This window comes from Chiloscyllium punctatum, chromosome 2, assembly GCF_047496795.1.
Source record: "Chiloscyllium punctatum isolate Juve2018m chromosome 2, sChiPun1.3, whole genome shotgun sequence".
In the NCBI taxonomy this organism is placed as follows: Eukaryota; Metazoa; Chordata; class Chondrichthyes; order Orectolobiformes; family Hemiscylliidae; genus Chiloscyllium; species Chiloscyllium punctatum.
In genome coordinates, this window is record NC_092740.1 from 149,916,576 (window position 1) to 149,940,184 (window position 23,609).

Sequence of the window (23,609 nt, forward strand, 5' to 3'; positions counted from 1 at the left end):
TCTGACTTCCGCACAGCAGAGAACACTGTCTGAACCTAGGAACCAGAACTGTACTCAGAAATTAGTGATTTAATTGTTCAAGAAGAAGGATCATTGTTGTTCCAGATTAAACGTTTAAATTGACAGAAGGCCATTTTAAGAAACGCTGAAAATTGTAAGTCGTGTCAGGAATTATCGAGTCAACAGCATGAGGCAAGCATCGGAAAAAATGGGTTTGGGAGGATATTCCATGACAGAGTGAGAAAATGAATGCAATGCAAGACAATTGTGTCAAACTTTTTAAAACATCTAGAAGGTGCAATGTAGAGCTGCAAATGTCAACAACAGGAACAATACCAGGACCTCTTATCTGAAGGAAATGGGAGCAATGGTTATGATCTGAAGTCATTGAAGTTAGTGTTACAGGCTGTAAGGTGTCCCATAGAAAGATGAGGTGATGTTCCTCAAACTTTACTGAGTTATTTTGGATAGAGAGATGAAAATGCACTTGGATGGAGCATTAAAACAACAAGAAACTGAAATCACAGGCTCTATCCGAAGGACTGAACTGAAAGAAATCAGAATTCAACTTGGTTTCAATCTGCCTAATATCAGGGAGACTGCAACACGAACAATGAATACATCGACTGAGTTGAAAGAACTACAATCACAAGGAATATGACTTATTTGGAGGGACTGCTTAGGCAATGAAATAGTGAGAAGGAAAATGATGAAAAGGCAGTTGTGGATCTCCTAATTTGGGACTGATGGAAGAGTGGAACAGAGGGAGGGACTAAACCCTTAATGCTGGAGTGGAGGAGAGATGTGTTTGTTTGTGAAATATTGAAGATCAAGGCTGGTGAGATGTAAGGCAAGGACAAAAGGAATGCTATTGCAATTCTTGGAGGGAAGGGTGAAGGAGGAATTTTACTGGATGGGAAATGAGATGAAAATGGTTAAGGTCATAGTTGTTTACTTAATCTGACAAACTTGTAAACTTAATCTGACAAATGTGAAAATGCTTTCAAGTTAAAAGGCCTTTCCCCAAAGACACAGTCATGTTTTGAATTGGAGGTTTAGTTTTGTCGCTTAAAGTTTGAACAATATTAGTTTTGTGTGGTTACTATGAGCTGTAACTCATTTTGGGTACTAACAGTTATCATGGAGTCACACATGAGCAGGTGGAACTTGAATCTGGGCCTCCTGGCTTAGAGAAAGGGAAACCACCACTGCACCACAGGGACACTCAATTAACATCTTATCTTAATTCACCTCCAACACTGACACCCTTTCCTCTGCCCCATCCTCTATGAACATAGGCATTGTAACAAATCCCCTTTCACCTTCACCCTTTCTCACTGTCTAGTGCTCCATTTGGTTCTTCAGGTGTGACTTATTTATTTAACAATTTGGAACACTGTACTTTCTCACAATATAGTCTCCTCTGTATTGGCTGAAACAAATGTAGGTTAATCACGATGCTTAACATTGCCATTCAGTCTTTGAGCATAACAGTTTCACATCACTTACTACTTTAATTTACCACCTCACTTGCATTCTGATCTCTCTGTCTTACACCAAGCCAATGAAAGTTCAAGGACTGGCACTACATCCTTTGACTTTCTGGATTAAGCGATGTTTTCAGTAACTTCAGATCATAAGTACTGCTTTAATTGTAGTCAGTGAGTAAATGCTGATAACAGTTCTCCCATGAGTATTTCCAACCATCTGTTATTTCTTTATTGTTCATTACTGCTCCCATCTACTTTGTTATTTAATCATTCTGGTCTTCCACCCACCACAGACATTTTTTCCTTTTCCCTAATCTTTCATTTCTTTGTTTTGCTCAGCACTTCCCCAAAAGTTGTTACTCTTTAACTTCCAGTTCTGAATTAGTTTCTCTTGCTCTGGATTACATAACCTCCTGAGTACTTTTGACATTTTCTGCTTTTATTTCAGGCTTATATCATCTAATTGATATCACTAATTTAAAAGAAGGTCGTACAGTTAATTCGTGCCTTTCACAAACTCAAGGTGTCCCCAACCTCTTGTTTTGCTTCTCGGCAGTACACTGAAAGAGTGCAGTCTGAGAAATTCTCAACAGATTTTATTTGAGAGTAAGATTCAGCAATCTTCAGGCATCCTCCTATATTACAACTAAAGCATCAATGGAACTCAATTCTAAATATTAACCTGTTACCAGGTCAAATAAGTAGTCTCGCTTCACTTTCTTTCAGTCAGCTTTATATTGTGTAAATTTAATGTCAATATTAAACTGCACATCAACATTAAACTGCAGATTAAGTATTACTCACTTGATGTCTGATTTATGTTCCAGAATGGAGTGAAGCACATAATATGTAAATAATTCACAAATCCATATGCATTTTTTTACAGATGAAAATCTTTCCCTTCCAACTTGCTGTTGCCATGGGAAATAAATCTTCCTGCAATAATTTACATGAGAACAAAGTCAAATAATTCAGTGATTAAGAAGTAGAAATATTAATGAGTATAGTCTATTTTTAATACAATGATAATTCACAGGCCTTGGATATTGCTGAGATTTTGCCTTTATCAATCAAAACATTTCAAAACTGAATTATTGCAGGTTCAAATAATATCAAGATAATAAAATGCATGAGTAACAAGCAGAAAATTTGTTTTGTGTACTGACATAAGCAGAATATTATTCTGTTTAATACCACACAGTTTGCAAAAAGATTAACTGCAAGATAGGAGCTTACTATTTATTATCATTTATTACTGAGGAAGTTGGTGAAAGTTTGTTATACCTGTGCACTTTCAGAGCCATATTATTCTCTTGCTAACTGAAACACTAAGTTTTATGAGTAAAGTGTTCTCATGGCTTGAGGCAACACATTATAATGCTGACCTATTTTGCTATGCAGTTGTTTTCACTTGTGGAACTCACCCTACTGAGAGAAATTTAGACATTTCTTCTTTGGCAGAACAGCAGAGATGCAGAACTGGAGGCGATTGGTTGCTTCTGCACACTTTATTCTGAATCAGTATTATGCCAATATTGATAAGACCTGGAAGTATATTCACCATTTTATTGAGATTGTAATTGGCATAAAGACAGCCAGGCAACAACAAAATGATATTTAATAATTTATAAAAGGTAGGGTGAATCTGGCCCTCATAAGAATTAATTTCTACGCAGGACACTGCGGCCCTGGATATTCTCACAATACAGTACTATAAAGTTCCTCTAAAGGTGCACAACTGTAACAATTCTTTACCAATTTTCTCAGAAAGAAATAGGAATTAGAAGCCAATGTTTCAGTCAGTCTTAATGCAAGATGTATGGTGTTAGACAGAATTAATTATCTATATCAAATCATATTGTTTGCTTATTTTCTTTCATGGAAAATGCCTACATAACCACTAAAAGTCAATATTTCAGAAGTGGACAGATGTTCGCACTTCATTCACTTACAGTCATCCAATGTGGAATGCATTATGGGTGAAAATCCTAACACTATTCCAAGTAACATTCAGCTCATGCCAAACTGGCAATGTTTTAGGCAGTCAATTCTTATTCCCTTTCTCTAGAAAAATATTATTCTGCACCTACTCTCAATGTTTGGTGCCAGACTGGTGAAAGAATTTGTTTTTTTAAAAAAAAGGATTGTGTTGTCCGAACAAATGAATCAATAATCTTCCAGTCTGTGTCTCGGCCTGGAATATAAGCTTGATGTTAAATGATGTTTGCAAATGAAAGTATGCAACAGTGTGTTTGAATGTTTAAGAAATACAGGATGAGTTGGCGATTAGATAATTGTGAGTGGGAACAACAGTGTTGTTGTGCATGTGTCAGAAAGACTGCATGAGCAAAATAAATGGATGCAGCAGCCTGATTGTGTGAGACAGATTGAATATAAGTGACTGTATATGTGCCTGTGTGTGGGCGCAGAAAGGTGAGCTTAAGCAATTGCGTATTTAACTCATTTATATATTGGGGCTAAGACTTTGCTCTCTTTTGAATAAGGTATCAATAAGTTGTTAAGTGAAACCCTTCGCCAGGTGGGACTATCATGTCGAAGTTGGCAGGAACTTTTACTGATTGAAATATAAATTACATTAAATGTAATTACTAAGCAACAGAGAGTCTATGTAACTCTGCTGAAGAAAATTCCATGACGGTCAGGTCATATTAGCAGAGGATAATTAAAGTAGCCAGGAAACATTCTTCAGGATGACTGATAGCCAACTGTATTCGCCATGCACGCTAAGAAACGAAAGGTCCTGTTCAAAGTAGGTCCACACGTTAAAAAGAAAACTCATAGAAGTTACCCTCCCTGCTAATAACATCAGCTTAACCACTTATTTCATAACATTGAAATGAACGATGGTAAGTATATAAGTATTGATTTGTGAGCTTGCCTGTTCTTATTATCGATACTTTCAATCATATACTTGCAATCACGTACTCTACAACGACCTGATGAAGGAGCAGCGCTCCGAAAGCTACTGCTTCCAATTAAACCTGTTGGATTATAACCTGGTGTTATGTGATTTCTTTTAACTTTGTACACCCCAGTCCAACACCGGGATCTCCAAATCATCACTTCAAAACACTGAACAGCAAACTTCAAAACCTGGGCATTAACAAGACAAAAAAAAAGGTTGTTGAACCGAGGAGTGTTAAGAGAATAAAGGAAATGAAATGGAATAATTCAGAGGCAGTTAAGAATTTTTTTAATGGATAAAACTGAAACGGCTGACCGAAGACTTTTTTTCAATATTATTAGCACAACAAAAATTTAAAATTTAAAACAAACCGTTGGCGATGAGCATTCAGGGGGATATACCGTCCGATTCAAAAGGAGAATATTCAGATTACGAACAACACCGGAGACTGTTAGATTCACCACAATCACCCGAACCTCTCAATCTGAGCCGCGGTGAATCAGTACTCAATGTGCCATTTTCAAGACTCCGAGGTTTGCATTAGAGAGCAGTTATAACCGGAGTAAATCGAAGGAGAGGTTGGAGCAGCGGGAGAAAAGGATGTGATTGCCCTCAAGGCCTGACCCAATGGGATTCCCCTCAAAGTGCCTTCCCCATCTTCCCCGCTTTATTTTATTTCTGAATCTTTTTCGCCGTCACAATGAACAATTCAAGACAAGAAAGGAAGCGGTCAATGTGATCGAGCCTGAAATTAGGAGGGAACGCCAGCTCTGAGAGAATCTGCAATATTCAATTTGTCTTCAACTCTTAAACAGCGTGGCTAAATCCTCCGCAATTTGAAACAAGCACAAGAAGTTGCTGGAAAAGCTTAGCAGGTCTGGCTGCCTCTGTGCAGAGAAATCAGAGTGAACGTTTCGTAAGAAAGTGAGACCTGAAACGTTCACCCTGATTTCTCTGCACAGATGCCGCCAGACCTGCTGAGCTTTCCCAGCTAACTTCCGTGTTTGTTTCTGATTTACAGCATCCGCACTTCTTTGGGTTTTTATTTAGTGTTGCGCTCTTCAGTTTGAACTTGTCTGGCTAAGATGTTACATCAAGCTGCAGCATAATGTTCTTCCAGATGGGAGAAAAAACTAGTCGAAGGATCGTCAGAGGAGAAATACAATGAAAGGGGTGCTGCAAATTGATCAACATCCTCTCCCCCCCCCCCCCCACCCCCATGAAGAAACACTATTATTTGTTAGATGTTGGTGATTAGACGTGCATTTTTAAAGTTGCATATCACTGTCAATGGTTAATGGGCGTGAGCAAGGAGGTGCAGCTGTCTCACCGTGCCCTGAACCCCTCCCCTGGAGGTGGACCTATTCTGCAGGTCGAGTCGATGCCAGTGACACTCTGGAGCTCGGTCGCTGTGGCGTTGAACGGGAGTTATTCAAGTGGCGAAAGTCCCGGGATAAACAAATTTGGCGTTAAAAAAAAATCTATCAACGCGCCAATATTAGCCCGTGTTCTGAAAGGGTCGGGATTCCTTTTTGTTTGGACAGTGAGAGTTCTACATTCAACAGCACATCTCCCACTATCCGTACATCGCTGTCAGTACAACATCGCCCCGGTGCTGGCTCTATTTCAAAGTTGGAAAATTACTGTGTTCGCAAACGAGGATTGCAACTCTGTTCTGGCGCAGACCTGTTAACTTATTCCGAGAGGTAGGGCGATCCAGTTACGGGAGGGAGAGCTGGAAGACTTTTTTTTTTCAATTTATGTATATTATATATAAATCGAATAATTCATCCATATTAGGCATAGATATCTAGAAAGACAATATTTCCACCTGGTCGGCTGATAGCAGCTCCATCTGGAGTCAATAATCGATTCATTGGAAAAGAAATACTGAATGTGAATTAATTGTTCATTAATTAACCGTGAATAGTAATTCCGAACAGGTACACTCTCCCGTTATTTGGGGAGCAGGGGAAGTGTTTACATCCGCCGTCACGTTTCATTTCCCGATCTTTGGCGACGCGTCTGCCGAAGTTGCCAGCGAGCTGAGCCCAGTATTAAAGTCATTCCAGAGACTCGGGATATCGGGGGAGGATGGATCCGCTGCTGAGCAGTGAGAGGAAAGGCGGCAGGAAACCCAAGTGCTCCCGGTGCAGGAACCACGGGGTGACCGCTTGGCTGAAGGGACACAAGCGGCGGTGCCCTTACAGAGAGTGTACCTGTGTAAAGTGCATCCTCATCTCAGAGAGGCAGCGGGTGATGGCAGCTCAGGTGGCACTGAAGAGGCAGCAGGCGGCAGAGGATGCTCTGGCTCTGCGGGACAACCTTCCTCCAAGACCGGCTGTCCCTGATGGAACAGGGACAATAGACAGGGCAGGCAGGGAGTCGAAACGGCCTCAGAAGAACCAGCTGTCAGGTATGTTAAATTAACAAAGAACTTATAATAAAAAAAAGATTGTTGTTATATTTGACTCTGTGGCAGATATAAATGCAATTTGATAGCTTATCTGCTCATAAAATATATAGCGTCAAACTCCTCAAGCTACAAACCTAATGTTGAGCTTGCTTTTTGTACACCTTATCCGTGGCCTTAATTTTGTATTCCTCGGTCTGTTCTATCACCCAGTGATCTTTTTATGGTATGATCTGCCTGCGGTGCACTCAAAACAGAACTTTTCACTGTACCCAGGCACATGTGACAATAATAAATCAAAGCTAATCAAAAATTCAACCGGCTATCAACATTAATATGCCTCCACTATTTCATTAGTTCACTAATCATACTGCAGCTTATTTTCGGTTTGAAGTTTTGGAAGAAAATATAGATTGCGTTAACGCGATTGTAAGTCCAAGTTTACAACGCTAGCGAAGTTAAAAATCACACAACATCAGGTCATAGTCCAACAGGTTTATTTGGAAGCACTAGCTTTCGGAGCGCTGCTCCTTCATCAGGTGGTTGTGGAGAATAAGATTGTAAGGCACAGAATTTATAGCAAAAGTTTACAGTGTGATGTAACTGAAATTATATATCGAAAAAGACCTGGATTGTTAGTAAAGTCTCCAAGTCATAACACTAATGAAAGAATCGCAAGTGATATTTCCACCCGGTGACACAGGCTCCTTGTGTAGTATTTAGTATCTGTATTTACTCTTACCTGAAAGATAAGTTCGATAGAAATTGACGTGTTTACGAATTGAATTCCTGCGTATAAGATCTAACCACATCCTCAAGGATTTGGAAATAATTGAATGTATTTTTCATTCAGACCGATACGAGGTGAGAGGTTTCACAAACGAAGCCAGAGCAGTTGAAACGGATGATTTGGAAAAGCCAGTCCCTTTGTCGGAGAGGTTGAATTCCAGCCGGTTCCCGCTCACAGCGGGCTTTCATAACCAGTACAGAGACAACCAGCTCCCGCCGGCCAGGATGAACCACCTGGAGATCCTGCAGCGACTGTTCCCCTCGGAGAAGCGATCCGTGTTGGAGTTAGTGCTTCAAGCGTACCACGGGGACGTGCTAAAGACGATCGAATCCTTCCTGTCGGCTGCTGAAGCTGTGATGAACATTCACCTTGTCCCCAGCATGAGGCAGCTCTGTTCTGCTGGGGCTCTGGGCAATGGACTGAGCCCTCACCCAGTTGGAGAGGTCTCTATCGGAGGTATTAACTCGGCTTTCACTCCTCTGCAAGGCCCGCTCCCTGCTGCCGCCGTCTTGGCTTACCGAAGGTCAGGTTTATCCACCGCCATCCACTCCAGAAATTCACCCTTATTTTCTTACCCATTCAGTGGAGCCGGGTATTCACCGATGGGATTTCTGTTTCCTTATCGCGCAATTCCCACTTGTCCCTCCGAGAGATTCTGCCTGGAAAACCTCGAACTCTGAAAGTCAGGTCCCATGAAAATGTACAGATGTTAGAATCATAGATTTCCGTACAGTATTGAAGCAGGCTATTCGGCCCATGAGTCAACACCACCCCTCTGAAGAGCATTCCACCCAACTCCCTATCCCCAGCATTTTCTATGTCGAGATTAGAGTGGTGCTGGAAAAACACAGCAGGCCAGGCAGCATCCGAGGAGCAGGAAAATCGACGTTTCAGGAATGCTCATCAGGAATTCCTGATGAAGGGCTTTGGCCCGAAACGTCAATTTTCCTGCTCCTCGGATGCTGCCTGGCCTGTTGTGTTTTTCCAGCATCACTCTAATCTCCAAGCATCTGCAGTACCCACTCTGGCCTTTTCCATGTCAAGTCCACCTAGCCGGAACACCCCTGGACACTATGTACGATTTAGCACGACCAATCCACCTCACCAGCATATTACTGGACTGTGGGAGGAAACCGGAGCACCCAGAGGAAACCCACACAGACACAGGGAGAATGTGCAAACTCCACACAGTCAGTCGCCCGAAGCTAGAATCGAACACGGGTCCCTGGCACTGTGAGGCAGTGCTAACCACTAAGCTAACGTGCCACCCTTAACACGATTAGCAGTGACAATTTGACAGCATAAATCATATGATAGGTGCTAAAAAAAAACCCCTCAGCAGTTTGAGGTTAGATTCGTAGGGAGTTACAGCAGGGAAACAGACCCATCGGTAAAAACAATGACTGCAGATGCTGGATTAGAAGAACACAGCAGGTCAGGTAGCATCCGAGGAGCCGGAAAATGGACGTTTCGGGCCAAAACCCTTCATCAGGAGTAGACCCTTCCGTCCAACTCGTCCATGCCGACCAGATATCCTAAATTAATCGAGTCCCACTTGCCAGCATTTGACCCATATCCCTCTAAATCATTCCTATTCATATACCCATCCAGCTACCTATTAAATCTTTTAATTGTACCAACCTCCACCACTTCCTCTGGCAGATCATTCCACACACGCATCACTCTCTTCGTGAAGACGTTGCCCCTCGGGTCCCTTTTGATGAAATAGTTTCTTGAATTTGCTTTTTTGGCAGCCCTCAGAGGGAATGCCCTTCTTCCTAACTATCAGCACCCCCTCTCCACCTCCGGGAATACTGTCACATACAGTAACATCAAAGGACAGAGTGTATCTATCTGATGGATGGGAGCAACGTTCCAATCGTTGGGGTAACGTTCCATTTGTTTCCATTTTGTAGACATTCAAACCTGACCTTGAGTTCTACATAGTGCAAGGCAATGCTTTCCATTCACGGAATTGTAAATAATGACCATCTCAGTAAACTCTTTCACACTATCATTTGCAAACATATTTTGAAAGAAATGTTAAGGTTACAGCTTTATTCTACCTAGCAATAATAGTTTTAACAGTGATCTTGCGTTTGGGCAAGCACTAACTAAATTCATTGAGTGAAATTTAAGAGGATTTAGTTTGGTAAAGTAGTGTAAATAATGTAATATAAAACTCTTAAAATCGAAACGAAAAAAGATCGAATTAATGCTGTTAGTGGAACAATGTTTAACGAGGTATTATCTGAACTGTGAGGTAAGATTGACTTTCTCTCTGCGCAGTATTCCCTTTTCCATGAGGAATTTGGTTTTCAACCTCTTCCCTCACTCGAGGCATGGTGACCCTTAGGTTAAACTACACCAGTTGTCTTTCTATTGAGAGAGCAGCCCTGCGATTTGCTAGGACTACGGTACCTGTACCTTTTTAAAAAATGTTCCTGAACACTCCCCTCATGAAAATAGGAATTCAAAAACAGTATTTTATTTAAGAGCTCACTGGTACCATCTTCAAGTGAGCGTTCTTGGTCCGTCACCTTGCATCATGAATATCTACCAATACTCTACCGATGAGTAAACATTATCAAGTATATGAACGCGCGCTCAAACAAACACTGACTTTCCATCACAGATGTCGGGGTAGGAATCGACAATGGAAACACTGCCAATTCTTCTCATCTGTATTCCAGGGGTGAAAGAACTAATTGTAGCACCTCACTAACCTCCCCCGATTAGAATAGTTATTTGCATAGACCACTGGCAGAACAATAGATCTTCTAAGAATGATTGGTATTTTCTCGATTACTGTTTTCAATTTGTTCATCGCTCCTCTCTCAGGATTTGACTTTTACATTGTCTTATGGGTCCATATTCCTCATTAGCCTTCTTTAATTTGCACAAGTAGCGATTTTTCGTTTGTAAGTGGAATGGTGAGATGACAATTTGATTGTGCAAGGACATAACAGCAGAATCCAATTATGTTCACATCTCATACTCAAATTTAATCACAATTCCAGTCAGATGTCACTGATCTAGGCAATTCTCTCACTTCCTTGGAAAATATTAATCGATTTTAGTGTTGTGAACATTAAAGATGATTTTCATTGTAATCACCATTTCAACAATAACAACCACTTGGATTTGCATAGTGCTGTTAAAGTGATAAAACATCCTAAGACACCGAAACCAAATAACATAAGGAGTTATTGTACAAGTGGTCGAGACATTGGTCGAGGTGTTGGGTTTTAAGAGGATCTTTAAAAAGGCGAGAAAAAAAAGGTCGAAAGATTTAGTGAGGTAATTTCAAACAGAAATATCCATTACAATTTCAGAAATGTAATTTAATCTTTTATTAAAGTGTAGCATTCTTTGCCAGAAGTGTATGAAATAAATTCATTGTAATTCAGTGACTGCAACATCATTAATATTAATCATGTATTTGTACTGACGGAGACTATACAGATTTTGTTTTGAATTTGTATACATGGACCTGCTGTGTACTCTCATCATTTTCTGTTTATGTTTCGGATTTTCAACACACGTATTTTGTCTTGGTTTCATTTATTGGCTGAGTATCTGACGTATTACAGGCCAGCAACACGACTATAAACAGGACATCTGCAAAATGTCTTAGCAGGATGCAAAAATCATTTTGATGATTGAATTCCTTTTAAGACTTCAGTATTATTTGGCATGGCATGATGATACAGTAACCGGTTTGCCCACAAACAGCATTGGAGTAATGACCAGAGTATTGCTTTTGCTGATATTAGTTGAGGGAAAAATGATTGACCACAAACCCGTAAACTTCTGTAGTTGCAGGTTGAATAGCGCCGCGAAATTGTTTATTTCCAGAGAGAGCGAGATTGTGGGGATCTCAAAAGACAGCATCGCTCAGAGTCCCGAGGAAGTGTCACTGCACCCGAAACGTTAACTCTAATTTCTCTCCACAGATGCTGCCAGACCTGCTGAGTTTTTCCAGCAATGTCTGTTTTTGTTTCTGATTTACATCATCCAAGTTCTTTTCGGTTTTTGCTCGTCCAGTGATCCCTCGCCGCTATTTATAAGTGTCAGTCTGGAACCTATTGTGGAGTTTCTGCGTGGGACTTTGACCCAGAGTTGAGAATCCTACGACTCAGGCTGCTGATACCTCCGATTCCTCACAAGTTCCAAACAAGTGAAAGTGGGTACTGCAGATGCTGGGGATGAGAGTCAAGATTAGAGTGGTGCTGGAAAAGCACAGCAGGTCAGGCAGCATCCGAGAAGCAGGAAGATGGACGTTTCAATTTTTGGTGATCAGGATTCCTGATGAAGGGCTTTTGCCCGAAACGTCGATTTTCCTGCTCCTTGGACGCTGCCTGAACTGCTGTGCTTTTCCAGCACCACTCTAATAAAGTTACAAAGGGATGTTGGCTGCTACATCTTGCCACATCGTCTTTAGATTTCAGCCACGATGTGGAGGTGCTGGTGTTGGACTGGGGTGGAAAAAGTTAAAAATCACACAACACCAGGTTAGAGTATAACAGGTTTGTTCGGAGGCACTAGCTTTCCAAGCACTGCTCCCCCCTGAAGCGCTTTGAAAGCTAGTGCCTCTGAATAAACCTGTTGGACTATAACCTAATGTTGTGCGATGTTTAGATTTCAGGGAGAGAATCAAACCTCAAACTCAACCCCTGGTTATTTCAAATCTCTGTGAAGGTTACTGACATGTTCTACATAAACATGGGCGATGTGAACACAAATTCTGAAAGACGACTGAATAGAAATAGATTTTGACTTAATCAAGTGACACATAATGTCCACGTATCAAAGACACTCCTAATTGCTATTCAACAAGTATAATCTATATGAAGCATAACGAAATGAATATATCGCTGCCATGTTCCCAGTTTTTTCTGAAAACTGCTTTTTAAAATATAAAGTCAGAAGTTACACGGCACCAGGTTATAGTCGAACAGGTTTATTTGGAATCACAAACTTTCGGAGAACAATGTCTTTGTTCTTACATTCCACCTCATATATTACACCCTTCAGTGCCTGGTTTACTCTGGACACAAAGCAAAATACCATACAGCGACATCCACTGATCCAAACACAAATCCATCAAGCCAAATACTGGGGACGCCGGAAATCTGAAGACAAAACAGAAATTGCTGGAAAATTGCAGATCTGTGGCGAGAGAGTTAACGTTTCGAGTTCAGTGAACAATATTTTTTTATTTTCTGTCCCTTAGTGACATGCACAGGGACTAGATTTTTACCCAGGTCCAATCGGCAATTAATTCCATCTCTCGGGTCTTTTTCGGGTTTTAAGGCGTCACTTTGCGCCGACAGTTCGAGCCAATCTTGTTTTTAAATGAAACGGGACAATACAGCATTTGCGGCTGAACCCCACAGTTTGAGATCGATCCGGGACGGAATAACAGGCAGTTTCGTCTGCTCCTGGCCGGATACATTCTTAATCACAGAGTGGTAGTGATTTACCAGCACGGAAGGAGGCCATTCGGTCCAACCTGTCCATGCCGGTCATCAAATATGCATCCAGTGAACTTAAATTTTCCAGCATTGATCCGTAGGGTCCTGTGTCTGCCCAATTGTGTTTTTCTCTCTCTTTCTGGGCTCCATCTCCTCCTTGTGTCGAATCCTTGCATGTCACCAGGTATAGCATAACAATATAACATTCTAATAGATTCTAACAGATATAACAGATATATTCTAACAGATGAAAGGCTTAGCAGACAATCAATTTTTCAATGTATACTTTCAGTTACATCACACTGCAAATGTTTGCTATAAATTCTGTGTTACGATCGAGCCCTCCACTATCACCTGATGAAGGAGCGTCGCTCCGAAAGCTAGTGTGCTTCCAATTAAACCGGTTAGACTACAACCTGGTGTTGTGTGATTTTTAACAATATAACATTGTGTAAGATAATCCTCACTAGGCAGTTACTGCAGTCCTCGTGATTCTGGCAAATGCTACAAAACCTGCTCCAGCTGGACTGAAAGAAGTGATCTTTCCTCAACAATTATCTGTGGTAAAACTGTTCTCTATTTATATCTATGACCTTTCTCGCTTCCAGTTTACCAGTGAAATAGTTTCCCTTTGAGATCATGGTTTCCTGCAGTTTGCACAGCACACTCCGCGGCCGGATTGGTTTCTGAACTGACTGTTTGGACAAAGATACTTGGGAAGTATTGTAACTGTGCAGCGTTTGCTGTTCCCAGCCGCAGGGTGTGCCTGCCTATTGTAACTGGATGTCTCTCCATTCTGAGGACCATACTGGAAGCGTTAAACGTGCACATTCCCCCCAAACAATCCGAATCAGTAAAATTCCTCAAACTGGGGAAAAATTCTAAATCAGTCGAATCCCTCACCGCCCTCCATTCCAAATCTCCAGAAGCAGTTACATTTGTGGTGACTTTGTTCAAGGGACTTTGCCCGTTTCCAACATTAACAGGTCTGTAAAACAAACGACTACCGTACTGTCGAGTTAATCTCGCTCATGACTGAACTTGTGCAGAATTCATTGGAATCGTGAAAATGAAGCGGTGATTTTATTAGTTTCAATCTGAAACAACAGTCGCCTGACGAATCAGAACGGTCTAAACTGCGTCTAACCCAATAAGAAGCTTCTATAATGAAAACGGGGTGGGGGGAAGCTCTGTGTTTCAGACCTCCTGGCCGCTAGGTATTATAACATACCGGTGTCTAACTCGGGCTCAGAAAGCTAATGTCTTAACAAACAAAGAACCAGCAACTGCCTGATAGTTCGAGAAGTGGAAAATAATGGGTTTACAGTCTGGTCACGAACAAACATCTCTTGAAAGTACGTGCCATCAGAATTGTTGTTTGGATGCTCAGTTTTAATTACCGTTGTTTCATTCCGGGCATAAATGTCGTCTTGTTTGCTTCACTAATTCTGTTCAAGAGTTAGGTTAGATTACTTACAGTGTGGAAACAGGCCCTTCAGCCCAACAAATCCACACCGACCCTCCGAAGAGCAACCCACCCAGACCCATTCCCCTACATTTACCCCTTCACCTAACACTACGGGCATTTTGGCATGGCCAATTCACCTAACCTGCACATTTTTGGAGAGTGGGAGGAAACCGGAGCACCCGGAGGAAACCCACGCAGACACGGGGAGAATGTGCACAGACAGTCGCCTGAGGCGGGATTTGAACCAGATCTCTGGCACTGTGAGGCAGCTGTGCTAACTGCTGAACCACTGTGCCGCCCAGTTACACGAACATGCAGCTCCGAGCTGTCCTGGGGGCGGAGGTGGGGCGGTGAGGACAGTAGGTCTCACTGTTCTCTCAGAGAAAAAAATAAATCCGGGGTTTCTCTGATTTCTGACCCGTTGTTTCACATCGAAAAACGACCAAATATTAAGAGTTCGATTCGGACAGTCACATTTCTGAAGCACCCCAATATTGTGATGGTTCTGATTTCCTCTCATCCACCCAGGTTCCTGGCCTCGAATGTTTAACAGCTGAACAGCTTCCAGCCGTTTCTTATTTCACAAATTTCGTTGGAACATTCATATTAGGCATGAAATCCTCTGAACTTAGTTTTTGTTTGGCTTTTTTTTGCGGATGACTGGAGTTTACATCGAAAGCGCAAGACCATTTTGAGCAATGCTATTTAAAAAAATCTTAAGGGGTAGAACCACACTTTCAAATAGATTTAACATCTATTGTTTATTCCTCTCCTCCCCATCTTCCCTAATGCATTCCAACCTCTCCCTAGCTACAATCATTTCTGTACAAGGGTCACTGGACCCGAAATTTTGCTTTCTCTCCACAGATGCTGCCAGAATTATTGAGTTTTCCCTTTTTTTTGGTTTTTAACATTTAATCAAACTGATCTATTTATTCTATTGAATTTTTAGTTCTGCGTTGACTTGGCACAGACTATGTTTTAAAGCCTAGGTGATAGTGAGGATTGAGGGGGGAACAATGTAGGTCAGATCAGAAAAAAGAGCACTGAGCAAAACACAGACTGCAACAGTGGGTGAAGAGAGAAGTAGCTGTTTCACTCTATGGTGGCCCTTCATCAGAATTTGTTATGCAGCTGACTGGGATCTGCAACGTTAGAAAAATGTAGGGCTGGAGCCCATTTTTCAGGCTCTGACCCCAACCCACACACTAGACCTTGCCATTATGGTCTGCTACCACACACCCATTTCAGCCATTAACTGAGGTCTGTCTTTCAGTTTATACAGGCTTAGTGTTGGGTTGGAAAGACTGTTATTCCAAACTTTTCCTTTCCTTTTCTAATTTATTTCCATGATCTGTAATGCTGGTCTTTTAATTTCTTTATTTTTATAATTTTTTTTCTCATTAAAAATTTGTTCTTAAGAATCTTTACCTAGGAACCTTTGTACCTAACTTGTTCTGTAATGTGGTGACTTGTAAACTTTCCACTGTATTCATTTGAGTATGTGATAATAAAGTGAATTCAATTTGATTCAATAATGATCCCCGTTAGCAGCTATTCATTCTTCCAGGCTGACCTTTACCCACTTTCTGGATTAGTGGTGCTGGAAGAGCACAACAGTTCAGGCAGCATCCAAAGAGCAGTAAAATCGACATTTTGGGCAAAAGCCCTTCTGACCTTTACCCACTGCTTTGTCTGCTCAATGGCGTTTCTCTCCACCCATCGTTTACTCCTCCTCCCTCTCCCCATCTTCGCTAATATATCCCAACCTTTCTCCAGCTACAATCAGCGCTAAAGAAAGTAGTCGAGAGATTGGTGTTGGAAAAGCAAAGCAGGTCAGTCAGCATCCAAGGAACAGGAGAATGACGTTTTGGGCAAAAGCTCACTGGAGTGTTTGATTACAGGCTTGAGCTGGCAACCACTGATTATTGATGCAGATGGACTTGCCTTTGAAATCCTTCTCAACCCATTCCCTCCCAGAGCTATGTGTAAATCTCATGCCAGAATGCGCATGTCACCCCTAGGGAATTCTTAACACATCTTTATTAACCCATGGAATTTGTCAAGCACATTTAGAGTTCGGAATAAGTATACTATCAAGAAGAGTCCAGTTTATCCTGAAACAACATTTCATGCCCTTTAGAGAACCATCTGTTTACATCTGTAACAATAATTCTTCTATTCAGAAGCAACCGATAAGCCTTCGTATTTCTAACATGACTGGCAATAAAACATTTCCATCTGGAGCACTAATGTTATATTTCTTGATGTGTATCACTGAGGTGTGAGTCAGGTGAAACAGAGTGTGAAAAATCAAATCCTATGGAAGGGGTAACCAAGCTAAGAAAAATTTTTATTCTGAAATTATACCACCTCTTTCTCAAGGATATGATGATATGGACTTTAAGGCATTGTCTGAGCTGGGATGTCACTTTTTTGTAGATACTGATAAAACCTTAAGTTATTTTGGGACTGTGACTTGAAAGAAACTCTGGTATTTACAAACTAATCAATTGAAGCCTGCATCCTCATTCCCAAGCGATTGAAGACTTAACAGCAATTTTGGTTTGTCCAATATATCACATCAGTTGTATGACACTTTGATCTTTTACTGGAGGTTCTGTGTCCTATGCTCCTGCCCTACTAGCTACCTGATGAAGGAGCAGCGGTCCAAAAGCTTTCACTTTCAAATAAACCTGTTGGACTATAATCTGGTGTTATGTCAAGGATGTGAGGCAGTTTTGCTTTAGGTGGATGTGAAACTGTCTCACTATAACATTTGAATGGAACCTTGAACTTTGTAGCAAATCTGAACCCTTCAGAAAAATCCTGCCAACCCGCTGGCATTGAAACTTGGTTTTGAAATGGTTCCAGAACATAGGAAACATAGTTAAACTTGAGCAGGTGGACTCTTAGAAATACATTGAACATGAGAGCAGAAGAAATATGACAAGACACACACACAATGCATACAGCTTTCTCTATCATTCACTATGATTAGTGAATCTTACTCAATTCGTACACATGCCTCAATTTCTCATAGACCAAAGTCTATCGATAGCATCCTTAAACTTGCAATAATGGAGCATCCACAACCCTCTGGGATAGAAAATTCCAAAGATTCCAAGCGATTTGAGTGAAGAAATTTCTATTCCCGCTAGTCCTAAATGAAAGACCCCTCATACAATAGCTCCCTCATCCAGGGCTGATCCAGTTAATATTTGTTCCTTACTCCAGTTTCCTTGCATTGAAGACTAACATGCAATATGTTTTTCTTAATTGCTTGCTGTACTTTCATGCTAACTGTTTTGCATTCCTTGTCTGGCCACGCAGATGTCTCTCTTAATATTTACATCTATGAGTTTTATGCTTTTTATGTGAGTAAATAATCTCACACTTCCTTATTTTGTTAACCACCCTGTCCCTATAACCCTGCATTTCCCATGGCTAACCTACCTAACCTGCACATCCCTGGACACCAAGGGCAACTTAGCATGGCCAATACACCTAACCTGCACATCTTTGGACTGTGAGAAGAAACCACAGCACCTGAAACAAACCCACTCAGACAACAGAATTGATTCCTGATGAAGGGCTTATGCCCGAAACATTGATCCTCCTGCTCCTTGGATGCTGCTTGGCCTGCTGTGCCTTTCCAGCACCACACATCCTTCTGGTAATGTGGTGACCAGAACTGTATGCAAAGACGCGGGGAGAATGTGCAAACTCCATATTGACAAACATCTGAGGGTGAAATTGAACCCAGTTCCCTGGCGCTGTGAGGCAGCAGTGCTAACCAACGGGCGAGTGTGCCACCCCAAATATATTATAGTCCAAATTCTATCTTGTTTTCTACTCACTTAACTGCTCTATACCAAACCTAGATACAGTGCTCCATGTCCTCTGTACATAAATAATTTAGTTTAATGCCCTTGCTATAGCTCTATTTACTCAACTCACCAAAACATTTGTCCCAGCTTAGTTCAGGTGAAAACCATCCCAAAATACTGTACATCCTCCTCTGTCTTCATTATTGGTGCCACTACCCCATTAATTTAAATCCATTTCCCCTATATCGATCTTTAAGCTAAACATTCGGCTCTCTGATTTTATTTACCACATGCCTATTTGGTCATAGCTCAGGTGGTAATCAGACACTTTTTTTTTAGTTCAGTTTTTAAAAAAATTAGAACGCAGCATTTATATTCCCTCAGCTGATCTGGCAGCATTTGTGGAGAGAAATCAGAATGAAGATCTAATCACCCTTCTTCGAAAGAGAGTTCAATTTTGAACCTTTCTAGTGACAGACGTTCCTCCTCTGCCAGTACAGCGTGGGTACCATTTGCCTTTTTGGGAAAGGCAGATGAAAATTATTGATTTAACATCTCAGTTGTGCCTCTTGCTCCCATTGAAAATCACCTTGTTCCTGAATCAGCCCTCCTCCTTCTTTTACCACTCTTTTACCAATTGTGTCTATACACGGTGTGGATATTTCCCTTCATGTTAATGTTTTTCTCACAAATCCCCTGTTGCTTCTTAAACATGGTTTATCACCTTTCCTCTTAACCTTCTGTATTCTCCATGCTTCTCAGTTGTATTTTTGCCCTGACTACTGTCATAAGCACACTACTTCGTCTTTATTTTAATTTTGATCTGGGCGGCACGGTGGCACAGTGGTTAGCACTGCTGCCTCACGGCGCCAGAGACCCGGGTTCAATTCCCGCCTCAGGCGACTGACTGTGTGGAGTTTGCACGTTCTGCCCGTATCTGCATGGGTTTCCTCCGGGGGCTCCGGTTTCCTCCCACAGTCACAAAGATGTGCAGGTCAGGTGAATTGGCTATGCTAAGTTGCCCGTAGTGTTAGGTAAGGGGTAGATGTAGGGGTATTGGGTGGGTTACGCTTCGGCGGGGCGGTGTGGACTTGTTGGGCCGAAGGGCCTGTTTCCACACTGTAAGTAATCTAATCTAACCATTTTTTTTCCATCAAGAAAGCTCTGGATTTGTTTTCTGTCCCTTTTCCTTTTCAGAGAAAGCACCTTCATTGTGCCTGAACCATTTTTCAAGATTGCCCATTGTTCAGTTGCAGTGTTTCCTATCAACACTTTGGTTCAGTCTATCTGACCCAGTTTCATTTTTGCCCCATTGCAATAATCTGTCCCCCAGCTGTCATCTTCTATCATCCTGAAGCTTACGATACAGTAATCACTGTCTCCTAACTATTCCCCAGCTGATACTTGATCTACTTAGCCAACGTCATTTGCACAAGCCAGGTCTAACAATGCATCCTTTCCTATTGGACAGGACAGATACTGGATTAGGAATTTTTCTTGAATGCAAAGTGGGACCATTTTGCCCCTCTCTGCCCTTAATGCTACCGTCATGTCACTTTACATTCGGATAGTTAAAATCCCTAATTATAACCATCGTATGTTGGCACAAATTAGTAATTTCTCTGCAGATTTGTTCCATTACATGTATCCCTCTAGTTAGACTACACTGAGCTATGTAATTGCACCCTTTTTGTCCCTAGCTATGTACAGCTCGATTCAGTCTTTGAATCCTCTAGGACATCCTCTTTTTCCAAAACTGCAGAACACTCCTTAACCAATACTGCCAGCCCTACTCCCATCCTTACTTTCTTATCTTTTTCAAACATTGCGAACCCAAAAAGTCTTAATCCAGCTTTTCCTGGAGCAAAGTGTCTGTTGTCACAGCATCATTTTTTGACATGACAATCTGTACCTGTAAATCCCTACTCATATGTACCACACTCATGTAGACAATAACCCAGATTTAACTCAATTACTTTCTCCTTTTAGCTTCCTGACTTACCCTTCCCTATGTTGGTTCTATCTGACTCTCCAAGAATTTTGTGCACTCTAATGTTCCTTTCTAATATTCTCTTGGTTCCCATTCCCCTGATGAGTTAGTTACATTTTTTCGCAATAACACTAGCATAACGCCCTCCAAGGAACTTAGTCCCAATTCTTTTCAGGTGTAACCTATCTGGCTTGTTCAGATTCCATCTTTCCCATCCTACAGGTGAAGGATCCTCTGATTTACCCTATCCGTCCAGCCACATATTCACATCCTTCTTTTTTTGCACTGATTTAAATGTGGCGCTGAAAGTAATCTGGGGATTATTACACTTGAGATCCTTTTTGTTATTTTTCCACCTAACTCCCAAAATTCTGATTATTAAGCCACAGTTTCCTTCCTATGCAAGTTTCAGGTTCCAATGTGGCCTATGGCTTCTGGCTGAGCACCCTTTCTGAGCACAAAGCGGGGAAGACTGGCAAGGTCAAGGAAAGCATCAGAGCTGGATAAGGGTGAAGACCAGTAGCAGACTCAGAGGAGGTGTGGAAGTAGGCACATATCAAATATTATCACTGGACTGGTAAACCAGAGGTTAATTACACTGGGGGCATGGGTTCATATTGCTTGCTTGCTATGGTCTGCCTGTGCCGCTTTTAATTGTCCTTTGGTACACATGACAATAAGATTAGATTATATTCCCTACAGTGTGGAAACAGGCCTTCGGCCCAACCAATCCACACCGACCCTCTGAAGAGTAACCCACCCTGACCCATTTCCCTCTGACTAATGCACCTAACACTATGGGCAATTTAGCATGGCCAACTCACCTGACCTGCACATCTTTGGACTGTGGGAGGAAACCGGAGCATCCAGAGGAAACCCACACAGGCACAGGGAGAACGTGCAAACTCCACACAGTCAGTCGCCTGAGGCTGGAATCAAACCTGGGACCCTGGTGCTGTGAGGCAGCAGTGCTGACCACTGAACCACTGTGCCGCCCCAAAGGTCAATAAATCAGTCACATTGTATCGTGACAGCTGGTTGAATTTGAATTCAACGAATGAATCTTGAATATAAAGCTGGTCTCCATCATGAGCTGTCATTTATTGTTGTAAAAAGTATCCATGTTCGTGAGGAAAGAAAATCTGCTGTCCTTACCTGGTGAACCCAAGATCCACAGAAATGTGGTGGACTCTTTAATGCCCTTTGAAATGGCTGAGCAAACCATTCAGTTCAAGGATAATTAAGGATAGGCAACAATTGCTGATCTTGCCAGTAACACCCACAATCCCATGAAAAACAATAAGGAGAGAAATGAAATATTAAGGATCAAATTTTACTGCATTTGCATTAATTAAAACGAGGACTGGCAAGGCACTTTAAAAGTCAACATTCTTTTCTATAAATATCTAAAACTGGTTATGGTTCAGCATTAGTCAAGTTGAAAAGAAAACTCCTTTGTCTGTTTTATTAATTAGGAAAAGAGGGGGAACTTTAAAGCTAAACAAAGAATAAAAAATATCTTAATGTTTGTAACTTTTAGTGATAATAAATGCAACAAACCTATGTAAAATCTGATGAAAATGGTTAAATATAACGGAACCCTGATACTGACTGTGGATATTTAGCTGCCTGTGGATGTTTGAATCTTGCACCACATGACAAATCTAACATGAGCTACTTAGGAATGTATGACTCACATTGGAAAACACTGAGAGGCTGAATTGGCTAACCTCCAAATGCATGAAAAATGAAGCAGATGATCTTTGAATCAGCACCAATGAAACTGAATAATTCTATCATATTTTCAACAATGCTTATTTAATGAAAAGCAAAACATATTTTGTATGATTTTGGACAATTGTCTTGGCATTAAGTTTGGGAATGTAAATGACATAAAATGACTTTTTTCCTTTTACTTTCATGAGTGCCACTTAATGCTTTTAAAACTGTTTCGTTTTGCAGAGATTTCACATAGAAGAATGTTGATGGTATTGGGACAGTCCTGCTCTGAAACTTACTACCTTCTCTGATCTCAGAAAGAATTGAAAGATGCAAGGATTCTGAAATCTGCTAACAACATCCAGTACCCACGAAATATGAGACTTCACTAGGAGTGTTAGATTCGGTAAACTAAAATGGTGGTTTCACATGTTTCTTGCAAACAGAATAGACAATGATGCTGTCCTCTATGATTATCTTGAGGTTACAGAAGACTGTCTCAGGCTGCACAGGTGGCCGCTAGTTGAATCTTTTCATGAGAACGCACCTGGGTACATAAACATTGGCTGAGCAAACACAAGGCCCACCAATGACACGATGGAATTGTTGGCCAGGCAATCTGGATTTAATTATATCCCAGTAGAAGATTCAAGAATAGGTTGTCACTGTCAAAGTTATTCCAGTTGAACTAATAAGACTCTCAAAAGTAAATCTCCACATAGAATATCCTCTTTGTTGTTTCCTATCTGAGTACATTTCCTGTGGGCTTGAACGTCGTTGTTTGGAGCTGGTTATTTCAACAGTAACTGGTCATGGGTGATTGCAAGCTATTTGATGTAATTTACTTTGCTGTGCCTGGAATAAAGTATAATCCACAACTGTTTTGTGGAGAGTGAAGTCATAGATATTTCATTAAATATACCTCCAAAGAAATTGTTTTATTTTAAACCAAGGGCTTTTGAAGGCCATATGTAGTAAAACATATTAAAATAAAAGCTAAAATATACAGTAATGTAATATAAATGGAATACATGAGAAACACACTGATATTTTTCACTCTGATGTAATTGTGTAATCAACAACTTGGTTTTATATAGAACCTTTAAAGTAATAATGCATCTCACGGCATCTAATCCAGAATTACTGCATACCAAGCAGTAGAATAATGGTTAAGAAAATTGATCAAAGATATGCTGAAAATGTTGCAATGAGATTTTCAAAGGCAGGCAAAACAATAGCAACACTGAGAGAATGAAACAAGGCATTGCAGACTGGAGGTAACGAGATGTCTGTTGTCAATGGAGGAATGTTGATTGGTATACATGGGGTTAGAGTTGAAGACTGGACTAAATTGCACAAATAAAATAAACCAGGTCATGAAGTGCTTTGTAGACAAGGATGAGGATTTTGAATTCAGTTTCTTGGAGACCAGGTAGCCAGTAGAATTTGAACCAATGGCTGAGCAGGCAGGATAAGTGCTGTGGGGTTTTTGGGTGAACTGAGGTT

The 23,609-nt window shown here is 41.1% G+C and overlaps 1 protein-coding gene and 1 long non-coding RNA gene across 2 annotated transcripts; both read left to right on the forward strand.

Moving 5' to 3' along the window:
* Positions 1-6,510: 6,510 nt before the first annotated feature.
* Positions 6,511-8,299, forward strand: LOC140492555 (doublesex- and mab-3-related transcription factor dmd-4-like). Its single transcript, XM_072591505.1, has 2 exons — positions 6,511-6,832; positions 7,683-8,299. Exons 1-2 carry the CDS (start codon positions 6,511-6,513, stop codon positions 8,297-8,299), a joined length of 939 nt encoding a protein of 312 aa, XP_072447606.1.
* Positions 8,300-13,846: 5,547 nt separating this feature from the next.
* On the forward strand, positions 13,847-23,050 carry LOC140493573 (uncharacterized). The gene is made up of 3 exons (XR_011963716.1): positions 13,847-14,082; positions 20,791-20,921; positions 22,347-23,050. It is a non-coding gene; the product is annotated as an uncharacterized lncRNA (long non-coding RNA).
* The last annotated feature ends 559 nt before the right edge of the window (positions 23,051-23,609 follow it).